The sequence below is a fragment of the Aulonocara sp. 'chitande type north' Nkhata Bay genome, linkage group LG13 (assembly GCF_057382095.1).
Source record: "Aulonocara sp. 'chitande type north' Nkhata Bay isolate Kocher_YH1m ecotype deep benthic linkage group LG13, A_spYH_male_GT1.1, whole genome shotgun sequence".
In the NCBI taxonomy this organism is placed as follows: domain Eukaryota; kingdom Metazoa; phylum Chordata; class Actinopteri; order Cichliformes; family Cichlidae; genus Aulonocara; species Aulonocara sp. 'chitande type north' Nkhata Bay.
Genome location: NC_141356.1, coordinates 12,937,638 through 12,953,795, shown reverse-complemented (window position 1 = coordinate 12,953,795; position 16,158 = coordinate 12,937,638). Strand labels below are relative to the sequence as shown.

Below are 16,158 nucleotides of genomic sequence, written 5' to 3'. Positions count from 1 at the left end.
TCTGTCATCATGTTAGGTGGGGAAACTTGCACAATCGGTGGCTGACTAAATACTTTTTTGCCCCACTGTAGATATAACCATTTCCTCAGAATTATGAGAAGATTTTAAGAAACAGTCAGCTACCAAATGTGGAACAAAAGATAAAAAAGGTTTCTTACTTACTGCTGTTGTGATTCTGAAGGGAGCTGTAGCAGCACTGAGAGGGATGCAGAGGACAATGAATGATATACTGCAAATAGTGGGAGGGAAGCTGGGTGGAGTTTTGAACATTATCAGCATGTAAAGCAATGATAAACTAACAGGTAGTTGAATATTAAAAGTGCACATAAAACAATAACATTCAATACTGAACCAAAATGAAAAAAATTATTCTGTTAATACAGCTGAAAACTGCTGCTGTCCTGATTAAACAGACAATAGTTTATACGCTGGTTAAGTGCAGAGCATCAGCTTTTACAGGTTTGCTTATTCTCAAAATGGCCAAAAATGTTCCAAAGAATCTTATTATAGAGAAAATATCCGAGAGCTCCGAGATGCTGGAGACAGATTTCCTTACAGAAACGTGAAGAGGAAACTGGACAAACCAAAGAAAAGGTGAAGATGGTGGAGGAGTGGCTGATGCACTCTGGGTGTGTAATACAGGGACACTGTAACATTCAGACCACTCAACCTTATGTTTTGAAGTCACTTTATTTGGTATTTTGACTGGAGATCCACATGTTTTATTTTAAAAAACACAAAAAAAACAGCATTTTGTATAAAACAAACACATTTTCTAGTAATTCTGAACAATTAGCTTCATCCAGTTAAGGCAAGTTTATGATGTCAAAGATATGAAAATGTTATGTACTGAAGGCTTTGCCGACAATTCGACATTTCACGGATTCACTTTCATTTTGATTCATTCCAGCTAGCAGACACACACATAACACAGTACTGTACTGTTACTGAGTGTTAGGGCTGGGCCATATTATACCGTTCACGGTAATACCGGTATAATGTTAGGCAACGATAGGAAAATGAAATATCGCGATAGAATGGGAGTAAAACAGGCATGCGCAGTGCCTTTGTTTTCATACGCACATGGCCGATTGTTGAGTGAAACAGATGAACCAGAATTGGTTTGTAAAAATGGTGCAACTTCCGTGATGTGGAACTGGTTTGGTGTTTGTCCATCAGATACACAACAAAGCACATTTTTTTGCAGAACATGCAAGCGGCCGTTGTTATTGTCGTATTTGTCGGACTAAGATGCTCTTAAATCTGGGAGTAATCTGGGTCCTAAAGTCCGAACTCTTCAGGTCAAACAACACTTAGAGTTAAAAACTGTCTAAATTCTTTCATCTTTAATAAAACGATCAGCATTGCTGCTTTACCAGGTGTAACTATAAAGTTTAACTTCCAGGCATCCATGAAAACAAAAGTTATTACATTTAACGGAGTTAGAAGTTAGCAGGAAGCTAGCGGAAGTTAGCTCGGTAGTTTCGCTAGTTACCTAAGCATGATATTGCATGTTCTGACTGAGAGATTTCTGAAAAAATTCAAACGTACAGCTCTGCTATCACTTCCAACATAAATGAAGACAGGAAACTAAACAGCAGTGACGTTTGTAGGGTTACTGAAGTTGGGCTAGCTGGTATATAATGTTGTGCTACGTGATCGCTAGCGACACAGCTATGTTAGCATAACATACACAGTGAAGCTGGAGGACAAACACTAACACTTTTCCACTTATAAAAGTTAACGTGAAGGTTCTTCATGGTTAGAGACAAATGCAATCGCATGGCAGGATACTGTAAACGGACCAAACTTCAGTCAGGAGAACAACTGAGATAATCCATCCACAATACGAGGTTAGTCATTAATATACTGCAGCAACATGGGAATAGAGCAGCTGCCAGAGAATTCAACATTAATGAATCAATGGTACAGAAGTGGAGGAAGCAAGAAGAATGAGTTTAATAAAGTTTGATTTATCTGACTGCTTCGTTTCGCTTAATGTGCCTTATAATCCTGTGCACCTTATGGTCCGAAAAATGCGTACTGCACACTGCAGTTTAATGTTGCAAAGCACCTCTTTTTAACTTCAGTGGATATTATACATGGTTATGCTCAGGATATGTCAGCCCATTTCTACTGGACATGCCTTTTGGTTAAACTTTCAGCAAGGAATTTGCATTTGCACTGTTACATTTTTATAAAGCTTTAATGTACATAAAAACCAGCTTCTTGTTTAAGTGAAAATAAATGGAAGGTTGTCTTTTTGCGCTAGTAATGTTGTGGAGTTGTATTTTGTCTCGCATCAATTATATCGTCGGTTATATCGTTATCGCAAATTTTCAAATATATATCGTGATAAATATTTTTGGCCATATCACCCTGCTCTACTGAGTGTGATGGCTGCACTTACAGCCACACAGTGGTAATATCACCATGTTAGTGTAGAGGCTTATAAGTAACCTTGCATTCACATTTCTTTCTTTAAATATAGGAATTTATTTACAGGACAATAAATAACTGGTTTTGGTTTAGAGTTAATTCACATATCCACATAACACTGCATTCTAAAATAAGTGCGCACATTTTAGTTTACACTGTTATGTATGATTAATTTTTTGTTTTCTGAGTTACCTTAGTTGCAGCTGTTCCAGTCCCTTGATTAAGGAGCCAAGAGGTGGAAAAGGGGCGGAGTGAGCTTTAAAGGAAGACTACAAATTGGTTCATGCCATAACTCAGGACCATGGGGAGGAATTGGAGTTCATTATGTTTGGTTTAGTTAGGTTTTGTGTGTTTTACCCCTTCTCCTGTTTTTGTGGGCTGATCAGCCACTATTTAAGTTTCCCCTTTGTCTCATTAAGTTAGGTCAGTTTGTTTGAGTTATCAGTAGTGTTGTCAACTTTGAGTAGAGTTTTTGTTAGTTTGACCTCTTTGATGGGCCCAAGATTTTGATTCTTTTTGCATGAGTTAACCAATTATGTTTTTTGGGTTAAATAAAAAATCATTTTTTTGGACTTTAACCTGTGCCTAAGTTTCCTTCACTGCTCGGTCCTTCACACTGAGAATAAAATGAACAATTTTGGTTTTATTATCAAAATATTTGGATAAGAGTTAAACTCTGTCCTAAAAAAAACATCCCTGAGCTTTAGCAATGTCAGTTTATGTTACAGTTTTTTTGTTGTTGGGTGACTTTCATTCTTTAAATGTTTCACAGTTTCGATTTCACCCCAGTGCATTTGCGAGTCTCACACGCTCATCACCACTTCTGAACAGTCTTTTCAGAGACAAACTTTCTTTGCAAATTATTTTTCATGTTAAACTCTCTTTCACCACGGCTGGACTTCCTTGTCCGAGAGATACATTCCATGAGGCTCTTTGGCTCCAGATGGCAGCAAAGCCAGGTAGACCGGTGTGACAGCGCCCTCGTCTGGTGACTTGGGAGCAGTTGGTCCAGCCATGTCAGTGCGCACCCATCCTGGGCAGCAGGCGTTCAAAAGGATCTTTTAAAAGAATCAAATTTAAAAACAAAATGTTCGCAACGACGATTTAATGGACATAAAACCATGACAAAAACCCACTGAATATAGAAGTTCTGCATTGTTAGTTATATATTTCAGTTACCCCGTCATTCGGTCTCTCCTTGCTCAGACGACGAGCATGAATCACGGACAGCACCTTTAAAAACATCCACACACAAATATAATCAGTGTCTCATAATATGGTTTCAGGTCAAATGTTCATGTCTCTGGTTAATAACAGCGAACACATTAATCAAACGTACGGTCAATCCAATTTTAGACACTGTATAGGCCCCGTCAGGCCAGCCGCGCTCTTTATGTTCGCCTTTCTTGGCCTCATCGACAAATCGTTGCATCAGTTTCACCAGCTCCTCCTCTGTGATGTTCTCGTTGCGGAAACATTGCTGGAGGTCCAAGTTGCACTTCTTCAAACCACTGACGCAGTTCATGCTGGAGACGTTCACCACACGACCTAAAACACACAGACGTACACACACAAGAATCTGAAGATGGAAAGCAAACATGTTTGTCTCCTTCGTGCTCTTAGAGTCCTTTAAACTTTAAACTCCAAACAGCTTCCATCTGAGGTTTGTTTCAGAGACTGATGGATAAGCTTTGAGCAGGTTCTCCAGGAGGACTTCTGATGTTCAGTTAAATGTGTGTTCTTGTTTTTTTAGACCCGTGTTTATGTAGCTATGATGTATCAGAATGGCTGCTGTGAAAAAGCTTTCCTGCTTTCTTTAGCCAATGCCTATTCTTCTCATCTGTCCTCTGCTCTCCTGCCTGTCAGGCAGAAATAAATCTCAGTAAGCCATGCTGAAGGAGGTCTTAAAATTAATTTGGAGGACAAATAGCAAGGGAGGCTGCATAATCGAAGATGCATAGTTTTATCATCTGCAGAAGCGAACTGGCATACAACTAGGATACAGACATCATGGCAAGAAGAAGACTCCAAACAACTCTTCCTGATTGATGTCTAATATATTTAAAAACTAAAAGTTTCTCATTATCAGTTACTGACATGTACGCTCACTCAATTAAAAATGCAAACTTTCAAGTAAAATATGATGCAGACTGGGTCCAGCTGTACCTCCAGGTTTGATGATCTCACTGAAGACAGTCCACATGTTTCTGGTGGAGAAGAAGTTTGTCTTGAGAGTCACCTCCGCCTGGATGCCAAACGGAGTCGTGTCTGCCACTGAGGAGACAGCGTGATCTCCGTCAACATTACAACATCAGTGTGTGCAGCTCCACAGCACAATGATATACATCAGCACAAGAAGTTAATTACCTTTGAAAGCTATCGCAGCGTTATTGATGAGGACGTCCACTCCTCCGTATTTCTGTTTGAAGAATTCAGCAGCGGTTTTGATGCTGTTCAGATCGTCGATGTCCAGCTGGTGAAACAGGGGCTTCAGTCCCTCTGAGTTCAGAGCCTTCACCGCTGCCTCACCACGGCCTCTGCAAGAGGAGCAAAACATCCTCATTTATATTCACTTTGTCTTCGATCTCATCGTTTACACCTTATACCAGCTGAGATTCTCAGTCTTTCTCTCTTCATTTTGTCCCCAAAGGCCCTGAAACATGATGAAGTTCCATCACTGGCCTGGCCACATTACCACGGTCATTTGCTGTACACATAATGGAACAAATGTGCAGCAAGACGTGTTCACAATTTCAGGTTGAAATCATCTGTAAAAACATTTCACTCATTCCTTTAGTTACATTAAAGATGTAACATACCTGCTGCATGAATATATTCAATTATTGAACCAATTTATAGGCTTGAACACATAAATGGCTGAAAAACAGATTCACTTTCATCTGACCTCAAACTGCAGTGATTTCCATCATGGGAGTATGAGACAGTGTCCCACAGGAATGCATTGAAGAGCCCATTACTCTAATGTGCATCCCATCACATTGGAGATAAATAGCAGCGTGAGCATACCAAGTACCAACATGAAAATATTCACTTGACTCTTCAGCAGCACCTGTGTCACCTTCTCCAGGGGCCCGTTCTTCGTACCTCGCTAAGTAGGTTAGCCGGATTAGATTGTTGACGATTTCGCGTGATCCTGGATCAGTCGGTTCCCCGAAGCTCATCCGGGACTTGCTGTCATAGCAACAGAGCCGTAAGCGTAAACCTGCTCGGGAGCAGGTTTACTTTATGTAAACAGGATTAGATCGCGGCCACGCAGGTATGTCCGCTTCATTTATACGAAAGCAACAGCGATATTTTTCCACTGTTTCACCATAAATAAATATTATCAATGTAACTAAAGATAATGCAGCACTTGATCCTTTTATTGATGTCACACAGATACATACAGGTCATTTCCTAAAAAAGGGAAATGTACTATTAACATTCTATTACATGTATGTGATTATTACAGATGTAATTCATATTTCAGAGTAGTAATTGTAAATTACTTCGTGTAATCAAGATGAGAGACCACGGCTATAAAAGCGAAGGTGGATTTGGGAAGCCTGTCGCAGCCATGTCCTGTCCGTTTACGCGACCAACCCATTGCGGAAGGTGCAAGATTGATAAGGAGAGTCCTCAGAATTCAGCGTATATTGCGGGACAGACAGGATCCTTTAGCTCAGCGCGACAGTGTGCTCATAGAGAGATATCGATATTCCCGTGAGGGTATTATTTACTTAACCAACTTGTTGACGAGGGGGTGCAGGACCACCACCTGTCTTTTTTTCCTCTGCCCTTTTCTTGGTTGCTGTTATGAACAAACTAACAGAGTATTACAGGCCAGTATTACCTTGCCAAGAGACGCAAAGCAATCTAAGAGATAAATATTACCATTCTGTAGAATACTCCTGTATTCCACTTTTACTTGTTCCCATGTTCTTGTGGGTCCTGTTGTGGCTCTAATGTGAAAGGGGATATAATATAACATATTATAATATAATATAATGCCATATGATATTGGACAATATAGTGTCATATGATAGATCTACCCTACCGCCTACTGGTGTTGGCCAGAGGGGCCGATGGCGCGATATGGCAGCCTGGCTACAACCGTAGCTGCCTCCACCAGTGTGTGAATGTGGGAGTGAATGAATAGTGGTATCGTAAAGCGCTTTGGGTGCCTTGGAAAGCGCTATATAAACCCAATCCATTATTATTATTATTATTAAATTACCTACGAGTTTGATTTGTCAGCAACTTTCTGCCAGCCCTCTCTCCTTGCTTTTGCAGCCTTTGCAGTGTTCTCTTGCGTTTTAATTAAACTCTGAAACTCCTGAAATCCCTCACTCATGAGTTCTTGCTCTGCTGCCGGAAAATACCGAGCACGCCCCTTGGACATTTTCGCCGACCAATCAGCGGGTTGCCGATCAATGTTTCTACTATCGATGCGTAGCCCCTTTTACGACACCCAGTGATGTCACATTCCTGCGTCCAGCTGTAGTAATCGTCAACAGCAGGTGTGTTCGGGGAACCGGATTAGCGAGCTCACGGTTAGCGCGATGATTTGATCTTGGATGTGTCATTTGATCTTGGATGTAGTAAGCGACGTACGAAGAACGGGCCCCAGGTTTTTCTAAATAAAAAACAAACAAAACAAATTCCCCCTCTCCTGCGGGTGGTCTATCCTTCAAGCTCGGGTCCTCTACCAGAGGCCTGGGAGGTTGAGGGTCCTGCGCAGTATCTTAGCTGTTCCTAGGACTGCGCTCTTCTGGACAGAGATCTCCGTTGTTGTTCCTGGGATCAACACTCGCCTAGTTTGGGAGTCACCGCACCTAGTGCTCCGATTACCACTGGGACCTCCACATTTTCTCGAGCTCTTCTCTGAGCCCTTGGTATTTCTCCAGCTTCTCGTGTTCCTTCTTCCCGATGTTGCTGTTATTCGGAACCTCTACATCGATCACTACGGCCGTCTTCTTCTGTTTGTCTACCACCACTATGTCCGGTTGGTTAGCTACCACCATTATGTCTGTCTGTATCTGGAAGTCAAACAGGATCTTAGCTCGGTCATTCTCCACCACCCTAGGGGACGTCTCCCATTTTGACCTCAGGACTTCCAGGTTATACTCGGCACAGATGTTTCTGTACACTATGCCGGCCATTTGGTTATGGCATTCCATGTATGCCTTGCCGTTCCGTAGTCTGTATCCGTAGCCAGTCTTGTCAATGATCTCACTGAGGGGGTTCAGGCGTATGGAGAACAGCAGTGGGGACAGAGCATCTCCTTGGTAGATCCTGCACTTGATGGTAACTTGTGCTATGGGCTGCCACATCCCCATTGAGTTCCTGATGAAGGCTCTTAGGGTCCTGTTGATCTCGTATAGTTCTAGGCATTCCAGGATCCAGGTGTGGGGCATTGAGTCATAGGCCTTCTTGTAATCAAGCCAGGCAGTGCACAGGTTGGTCAGCCTAGTCTTGCAGTCTTGGGCGACTGCTCAGTCCACCAGAAGCTGGTGTTTTGTGCCTCTGGTATTCTTGCCAATCCCTTTCTGTGCCCCACTCATGTATTGACCCATGTGCCTGTTCATCTTAGCTGCTATGATGCCTGACAGGAGCTTCCATGTAGTACTGAGGCAGGTTATTGGTCGGTAGTTGGATGGAACCGGCCCCTTCTGTGGGTCCTTGAGCATCAGGACTGTCCAGCCTTCGGTTAGCCATTCCGGGTGTCTCTCATCAACTAGCAGCTGGTTCATTTGTGCTGCCAGGCGCTCATGAAGTTAAGTTAGCTTCTTCAGCCAGTAGGCATGAACCAGGTCCAACTCTGGAGACCCTTTCTTGGATGTCTGCCACGGTGATGGTTACTGGTCCCTGTTCAGGGAGGTTACTGTGGACTGCCCTCAGATCCACAAGCCACTGATCATTGCCATTATGGCAGGGCTTTAGATTAACTTTCTGCCGCAGTTGCACTGGTGCGCCTAACGTTTTTATCTTAGGCACATCAGCACAAAAGTTAGGCGCACCCAAATTTTTCAACCGCATCGCTTAACCCCGCAGTTTTACATGTGCACTTTTTGGGGGGGGGAATTGCTGTCTATACAGACAATATTAATTTGTAAATGATTAACTAACAATCTTGTCAACACAAAGTTCTTCATTTGGAGCACAGTTCTACAAGAAAGAAAAATTACTGAAAAAGTGCTTGTGCTTAAAGTGCTTTGGCACTCTTTGGTAATGTTGTAGACGATGTTAAACGTAATCATCATCTCGGCCTCCTCTGACGACCTGTTTGCTGCTACCTGCCGCTGAAAGGCAATGGGGCGAGGGGACAGTTGGGCAGTGCATTTATCGCAGCATATAATGTGTTTTCTGGATACACTGTGCTTTTTCAACATTCAAAGATTGATGGCACCGTGTCAGAGCACTGGCTATGAATTTCAGACAGATCAGGCCTTACCTTAACAAAAAAGTTATCAACAGTTCTTTTCATTTTTTCTTATTACCCACAGCTACATCCACTTCAGTCAGGTCTAGACTACTCAATAGGGCAGGGTATCATCACCGATTTCTATAATCCATTCAATTCCGATTCACAAGGTGCCGATTCGATTCGATTTCGCCTCAGACAGTCAGAAATATTATTATTTTGATAATTTATTAGTATTGACACTTGTGAGACTTCACCAGAGGTGTAAGCATCATAGCAGATGCCTTTGTGTCAATGTAACTGAGGATAAAACACAGAAAAACATGAAGGAGATTTTCCTGGCCTGGCTTTTTTTTTTTAGCAGATTACCTTAAAAATATCCTGCAATTTTGTATAATTTTAAAAAGTATAAATTTCTTCAGTATTGAACAGCAGAAATTAGGCTTTCTTGTCCGAGGTCATTTAAGTTAAAAAAAGGGAAAAAAAGACAGCGGTCGACAGCACTGCAAACAACAGTAGACTGGTGGGTAATAAGTGAATGAATAATGCAGAAAACAGAGATTTGAGATGGGAAACTGTTCTTGAAGTACAGAGAGAGAGAGAGAGAGAGCTGCACATGAAGTGTGATTTGGAAGAAAAACTGCAAAAGTAAGAGTGAATTAATAACGATATTTATTAAATTTGAAGCATAGTTTGGATCTTCTTTTGCTGCTGGTTCAGTGAATTTTGGTTGGAGAGAGAAAACCTGCAGCTCAGAATCGAGCGCAAAAAAGATGTAAACACAAAGTCCGGACCGTCGACGCATCAGAATCTGTGAGCTTTATTCAAACTACTCACCTCTCTCCATCCACCTGCACTTTCAAATGTACACACGAAGGACTACAGAAATATCTGGACCACGGCCAATCAGAGAGGTCCCGCCCCTGGCTATCACTGATTGGTTTAGACCACGATAGGGGCATAATGTGTGTATGTTGTTGACCACACAGAGACTTTCAGAGTTGCGGAGACTTTTTTTCTGTTCTTTTTTATTTGAACAGCTGCTGGTCGCACCAGTGCAACCTAGGATTTTTTTTAGTCGCACCACTGAAAAATTTGGTCGCACGCTAGAGCCCTGCATTATGGGTTGCAGCCTTCTCCCTCTGGCGTTATTTTTGTGCCACTATTCTGAGCGCACGTAAAAAAAATTTGCAGGTGTAAGTGCAAACTAAGACGCAAACTAAGGTGCAAACCTTTTTTTACGTGCGCTCATTTTTTACGTGCGCTCAGAATAGTGGCACAAAAATAACGCCGTACTCTTCCCGTATTGCTCTGGTCGTGTCCAAAAACTTGTAGACCAATTACGTCACAGCGACGCGCCGAAGGCTGTCCAAATTCGTAGACTCCTCCGAATGCAGCCGACAAATGCATCAGCATTTCTCCGAATTTGGAGGATGGGTCGGGTGTGTCCTTCGTGGCCCACCATATCCCAGAATTCCTAGCGTGGCCCAACCAAATGGCAATGGCGGCCGCTACTATGTTTTAAAATTACTCTTATTAATCTGTCTGGGTCACAAAATAAACTTTTAACATCTTCAGTCGACAATGTGGGTGTGTAAATTTCAAATATCTGCTCGGTTTATCAAGATATTGCATATTTGCAAAAGTGCTTCGACGTTTTCGGAGACGTCTGGTTTTTTTTTTTGGTTTTTTTTTTCCTTTTTTTTTTGGCCTGTCCCGTTTGGCTCTTTTGCATCAGAATTGTTGTCTAAAGGCAAAGAAAGATGCCCAACGGATTTACTTTACCAAACTGACCATCCCAGCCTTGCCGTAATGGTCCATTTGATTCACCTTTTATTGTTTATTTTATTTTCACTTACTGAATACGGGACAGACTTGACTGGGGGAAAGAAGGGGAGAAAGAAAGAGGGAAAGAGAAACAGCTGAGAAGAGGGACGGGGGAGAAGGGCAAAAAACAAAAACCAACAGAACGGGCAGAGAAAAAAAAATGCATATATCAATCACCTGGATCACCTGCTGAGAAAGAAAAAAGAAAGCAAGCAGAAGAGAACAAGAGTAATAGAATAAACAACATCACAATGATATATGGGAATATGACAGTAAATACTAAATGTTAAACATTATTGTGCAGCACATAAGATCAACAGAACACAGTGTGCTTTGAGGTAGGAGCCAAAAAGGGTGTAGTTTGTGGGTGTGAGCACCCGTGTGTACACCTGTGAGCATGGACACGCTTGTTTTTTTAAAAGGTTCCTTCATGTAATGATCTGCTAGAGGGTGTGGGGGGGCCACAGCCCCGTCCTCCAGGGCGTGAAGCAGGTATGGAGGAGATCAAAACTCCAGACATCCAGAGGCCCCCAGAACACAAGAGACCAAGGAAGACCAACAGAGGGGCAGCTGCGCCACTGTCCCGGAAAGAGCTGAGGAGAGTCCCAGATGAGGGGTCACTCAGCAGCCGCGGAGCAGAAGCCAGGGGGAGTTGCAGTGACGCGCCCGTGAGCTCCGCCGGCAGCCAGCTGCGCCTGAGTGACCGAGCCCCAGGCCGAGAGGCCTCTCGGAGACGTCTGTTACCCACCAGCTCGATAGCTAGCCGAGAGCTCGAGGGTCACTAGATCACTAGAACGTCAAAACTCCCAGCACATCAGTTGGTCAACTGTGTGCAGAAGGACAGTCAAATGATGCATCAAATGCCCTTTTTCACTCCGTGTGCGTGCTCAGAGCCTGAAGCAAGAAGCTTGGATGAACAAACAAACCACAGATGCAGTTCCTGTTAGCTCTGACCGAGCTTTAGTTTTGTTTAAGCTCTTGGTATGCAAAAGTGTTGAGATGATTAAACTGCAGATACATCATCAACTTGGTCCAGGTATCACCAGGTGAGTCACTTACACATTTCTGGCAGTGAGGTAAACGTCTCCTTCAAACTGCTTGCAGAGCGCTCGGACAGTGGCCAGACCGATGCCCTTGTTACTTCCAGTTACCACGGCAACTCGGATTGGCATGTCTGTACAAAAAGAGAGAGAGGCATCAGTGTCTGAACTCCACACAAGTGGTGGTTAAACTCATAGGTGGGCCCTGCTCTGGACTGGGACCATAAGTTATCTAAGAAAAATACAACTTTAGATCATGGTCAAATTTATTTTAAAAAAGTGTGCGTTACTAGCAATTAAAGACTGCCCTGCAAATACGATCTGTAATATTTCTGTTAAACAAGAAGTCACATACTTGGGACTGTTAATATCCAAAGACCAAAAATCAAGATGCTCTTCAAACTTCACTCCAATTATACAGAAAATCCTAAAAAAGTTCAACCAGTGGCTGCAAAGGGACTTGTCTTTGAAAGGTAGAGTGTTAATTACTAAAGCTGAAGGGATATCCCGATGAACATATACTGCTCTCTCCTTACATCTGGATAAGAAAATTAGTAAAGATATTGACCGCATGCTCTTTAATTTTATATGGAAAACCGTACGCACTATATTAGAAAAACTGTTGTGATGAATAAGTACGAATCAGGTGGGCTTAACGTCTTAGACTTTTCTACTTTAAATAACACTTTCAAAATTAATTGGGCTAAACATTTTCTTAAAAACCCTACCTCTATCTGGAACTTTATACCATATCGTATTTTCTCTCGTTTTGGTGGCTTTAATTTTATTTTAAATTGTAATTACAATGTTGAGAAACTCCCTGTAAAGCTTTCATCCTTCCATAAGCAGGTCCTCTTAGCGTGGACCCTCATTTATAAACACAACTTCTCACCTCACAAATACCTTATCTGGAACAACAGAGATATTTTATAGAAAAATAAATCACTTTTCCTGGAAACTTGGGTCCAAACTGGGATCCTATTGGGGGCTCAGCTGGTTAATAAAGAGGGACAACTACTTATTTACAACGACTTTATTGCACTATATCATTTTCCAATCAGTGTTCAGGAATTCTCAATGGTGCTTGGTGCCATACCCTCAGGGACTTTAATGTTATATAAAAACACTGACAGCTCAATATCTACCTCAGTCACTCTCCCTGATCCAGCTGAGTCACCAATAGGAAAAATCTACTTTTCACAGGAACTTGGTAACAGCAATAAGAAAATACGCAGTTTATTCCAAGAAGATATCGTCTCTTTCCCATATATAATATATCTTATTGGAACCGATTTGTTCCAGATATCAAGTGGAAGACAGTCTGGATGATCCCCCATAAATATTTGATTGTAAATAAGGTGAAAAAAGTCTCGTTTAAAATTCTACATAAATGTTATCCAGCCAGTCACTACATGGTCAAATTTAAAAGGGACATAAATACTAATTGTACTTTCTGTGGGGATCATCCAGAAACTGTGACACATCTTTTTTGGTACTGTTCTTTTACACAGAGATTCTGGAAGGAATTTAGCAGGTTTGTTATTGTCCATATTTTAAGGGAGTTTTCTTTACGATGGGAAAATGTTTTATTCTGTTTCTTTAAGTTCCCCAAGAAGAATGAGAAATGTTTTTTATGATAAATTTGTTAATACTTTTAGCTAAATTTTTTATCCATAAATGTAAGTTTACTAACAAAACACCATATTTCTGTCATTTTTTTAAGGATGTGGAACTGTACATACAATCAATATCAGACTCCACCAACAAAAAGGCTCTCAAAACAATATATATATGTGAATTTTTGCATGTATTCTTATAATTGTTACTTTTTTCTTTTTACCCCTGGCTTTGTGTGTTCACGTTGTTGTTTTGTATACTTCATCTGTTCGTATGTTGTATACTCATTGTTTGTTAAATAAAGTTAAAAAAAAAAAAAAGCCAGTTCCAGAGAGAAAGATAGTGGGAAAACAAATCCACATATATTGCTCCAATAATTTCAGGGGGGGGATGAATTGAATGCACATACTGCAGCTCTGAAATGCACTGCAGAATGTGGATTAAATAAGTTTAGTTGTATTTGCAGTTAAAGGAGCTGTGTAGACAGTGCGATCAGTCAGTCCAGATACAAACGATACAAACACGCTGGTTTTACGAGGCATGTACAAACAGCACGCGACTGTAAATTACAGCATGGAATTAATAATTTGTCCAAACTTCCCGTTTGAAAGCCTTTGATCGAAGAAAATCAGAAGACTTTTCACCAGCGTCTCTCTCTCTGTTACATAACGCTGACTTTCAGTTTGCAGGTCGGCCCGACGCCTCCTTAAATCCGCTAAAATTCAAACAAGCTGCTGACAAACGAAAACTGTAAGATGTAGCGGAGGCCTCACACTTACTGAAGCTGGGGTTTGGTCCTGAATGAGGCTGCAGAGAGGACAAAAAGCGCTGCACATGAAAATGCACGACTGTAAAAAAAAACAGAAAAAGAAGAAAAGCAGGGCGGCGTTCTGCGCAGGATCGGTGCGCATCCCCGGAAAAACAAGTGGAACACGTGGGTTGGGTTATGGATGAGCTGTACTGCGAGGAGTTTCACGTTAATATGGACAATATTTCGGCATTTCTCTATATTTTGGTTCAACTTTTAGGAAGGTTTGTAGGATCATCTGATAAAAATAAACGACAGCAGAACAGATTAGAGATCAGTGCTGTGGCTCACTGAAGGGTTTTTATGTGGCATGTAGTCCTCCAGCACCCTACAAAAAACCTCTTAATTGATCGTCCATTTGTAGTTCCTTGTGATTGTTAAAACTGTTACAGTGATTACAGTTTATTTGTGCTCTTCAGACTCACAAAGTCTTACGTATGTTGTGTGTTTCGATAGAGAGAGCTGTCCAGATGAGCGTGTATTTACCTACAAAAAGAGACCATGAGAGGTCACAGTCACAGAGCTGGACGAACTGCCCGGAAGAGGAGGCAGAAACACGAAAGCAGCGCCCGGTCAGGTAGAAACACGCTGACTGCTTGAGTTTAAAGTGTTTCAGTGCTGCATGCTGGCTCAGCTCAGACTCTCTGCCCCTCTCTCTGTCTCTCCAGTGTCTCTGTGTCACCAGCCGCAGCATGTGAAGCTCTGGAAGTTTCTTCACCACAGAGGATTTTCCTCCACACTGCTTCAGCCAGCTCTCTTCACTGGTACCACATCCTATATTGTTTTCAACATCCTCAGGAGTATCATATAACCCGAAAAGGAAAGCTGCCCGTTGTTTGTTGGGTGATTTTAGGTTCATTCAGAACTTCCCACCTGACTTCATCAGGATTTTTTTGTACACTAAATATATTTACTGAAGCCATGCCAGATTTTACCATCATGCTATGAATGTCTTCTGAGTTACAGCCTCTCACAATACATAGACATGAAGTACACACTCTGTATGAACTGACCTCCAAACTACTTCACATTATTGTATTCCAGACTCCAGAGTTTTTAAATTTTCACAATTTCCCAAGTACGGGAGCACCCTATTCAGTTTTATACTCTACCCAAGTATGACACCTAAAGCCAGAATCTTCAGCATGGTTGTCATGAGTGTGAAACCCCCCTTGGGCCAAGCCTGAGCCTTTTTAGTTTTGAAACATTTCTTTAAAACCATTTGATCAGTGGGATATTTCCAAACTACTATACAGTGTTGTCTCTGCATTTCACAGCCCTGAGCTACATTTATGAGTATTTAAATGTTACTATATTAGATCATTGTTTTGACACAGAAGACATCTGGGCTGAGCCTGGTATCAAACAAATAGACCCTAGACACCTGTCCCACATGCTGATGTGACCTCTTGACCCTCAGCTGATTCTGAAGGATTGAGTTGGGAACCTTTTTCAGACCTGGTTGGTTTTATAGAGCATGACTGTGAGGAGGTTTTCTGTTGGTATCTTCTTGGGCCAATCAGAGACATTACCTACACTGACAGTTTGTGTGTTAAATCATGATATTCACATGTACATTTGGTTCATACAGACACAGGCAGAGGACTGCAGACTCTCAGAACCATTAAGGTAATCCAGATTCCCTAAATGCCACATTTGTATCAACAAATATTATGAACTTTTTGCATCTTCAGGAAGAAAAAAAAAAATCAAAAATGTTATTTTATTCTGAAAATCACAATGTGGAAACTTCAAGGAATAAACATAGCAAGTCGCTGACAGGCTGAAGTTGTTATGAAAGTGTTATAATGTTAAAAATAAATGATTTAATGGTTTATTAAAATTACTTTTTAAACTTTGATCATATTTTGTTAAACTCAGCATCCACTTGTTCACCTTCTTTGTGACCACGTGCCTGATATTTGCAGTAATTCTGAATTCTAACTGAAACACGAGCATACATTTAAAACCATCACAAAGCACACGCTGACATATGCACAAAA

General features: G+C 41.5%; 2 protein-coding genes across 2 annotated transcripts in view; one reads left to right on the top strand and one right to left on the bottom strand.

Moving 5' to 3' along the window:
* Nucleotides 1-233: 233 nt before the first annotated feature.
* LOC147315819 (carbonyl reductase [NADPH] 1-like) lies at nt 234-14,249 on the bottom strand. The gene is made up of 7 exons (XM_086258779.1): nt 14,127-14,249; nt 11,750-11,864; nt 4,807-4,976; nt 4,606-4,713; nt 3,779-3,987; nt 3,619-3,672; nt 234-3,497 (listed from the first exon to the last, which is right to left on the bottom strand). Exons 2-7 carry the CDS (start codon nt 11,860-11,862, stop codon nt 3,324-3,326), a joined length of 828 nt encoding a protein of 275 aa, XP_086114905.1. The 5' UTR covers nt 11,863-11,864; nt 14,127-14,249; the 3' UTR covers nt 234-3,323.
* The window catches only part of setd4 (SET domain containing 4), a 7,544-nt gene continuing 5,341 nt past the window's right edge, over nt 13,956-16,158 (top strand). The window contains exons 1-4 of the mRNA XM_086258769.1: nt 13,956-14,379; nt 14,612-14,732; nt 14,824-14,919; nt 15,747-15,784. Of these exons, the coding sequence (XP_086114895.1) occupies nt 14,657-14,732; nt 14,824-14,919; nt 15,747-15,784 (210 nt within the window). The 5' untranslated portion in view covers nt 13,956-14,379; nt 14,612-14,656. The remainder of the gene's footprint in view (nt 14,380-14,611; nt 14,733-14,823; nt 14,920-15,746; nt 15,785-16,158) is intronic.

Bases quoted from the DNA above. Each gene is read 5' to 3' on its own strand.
- LOC147315819 (XM_086258779.1), bottom strand. From the start codon at position 11,862: ATGCCAATCCGAGTTGCCGTGGTAACTGGAAGTAACAAGGGCATCGGT. The intron at 4,977-11,749 runs GTAAGTGACTCA...CTCCTCTTGCAG, and splicing joins TACCTCACTGCCAGAAATGT to AGGCCGTGGTGAGGCAGCGG. The intron at 3,673-3,778 runs GTACGTTTGATT...ATGTTTTTAAAG, and splicing joins TGTCTAAAATTGGATTGACC to GTGCTGTCCGTGATTCATGC.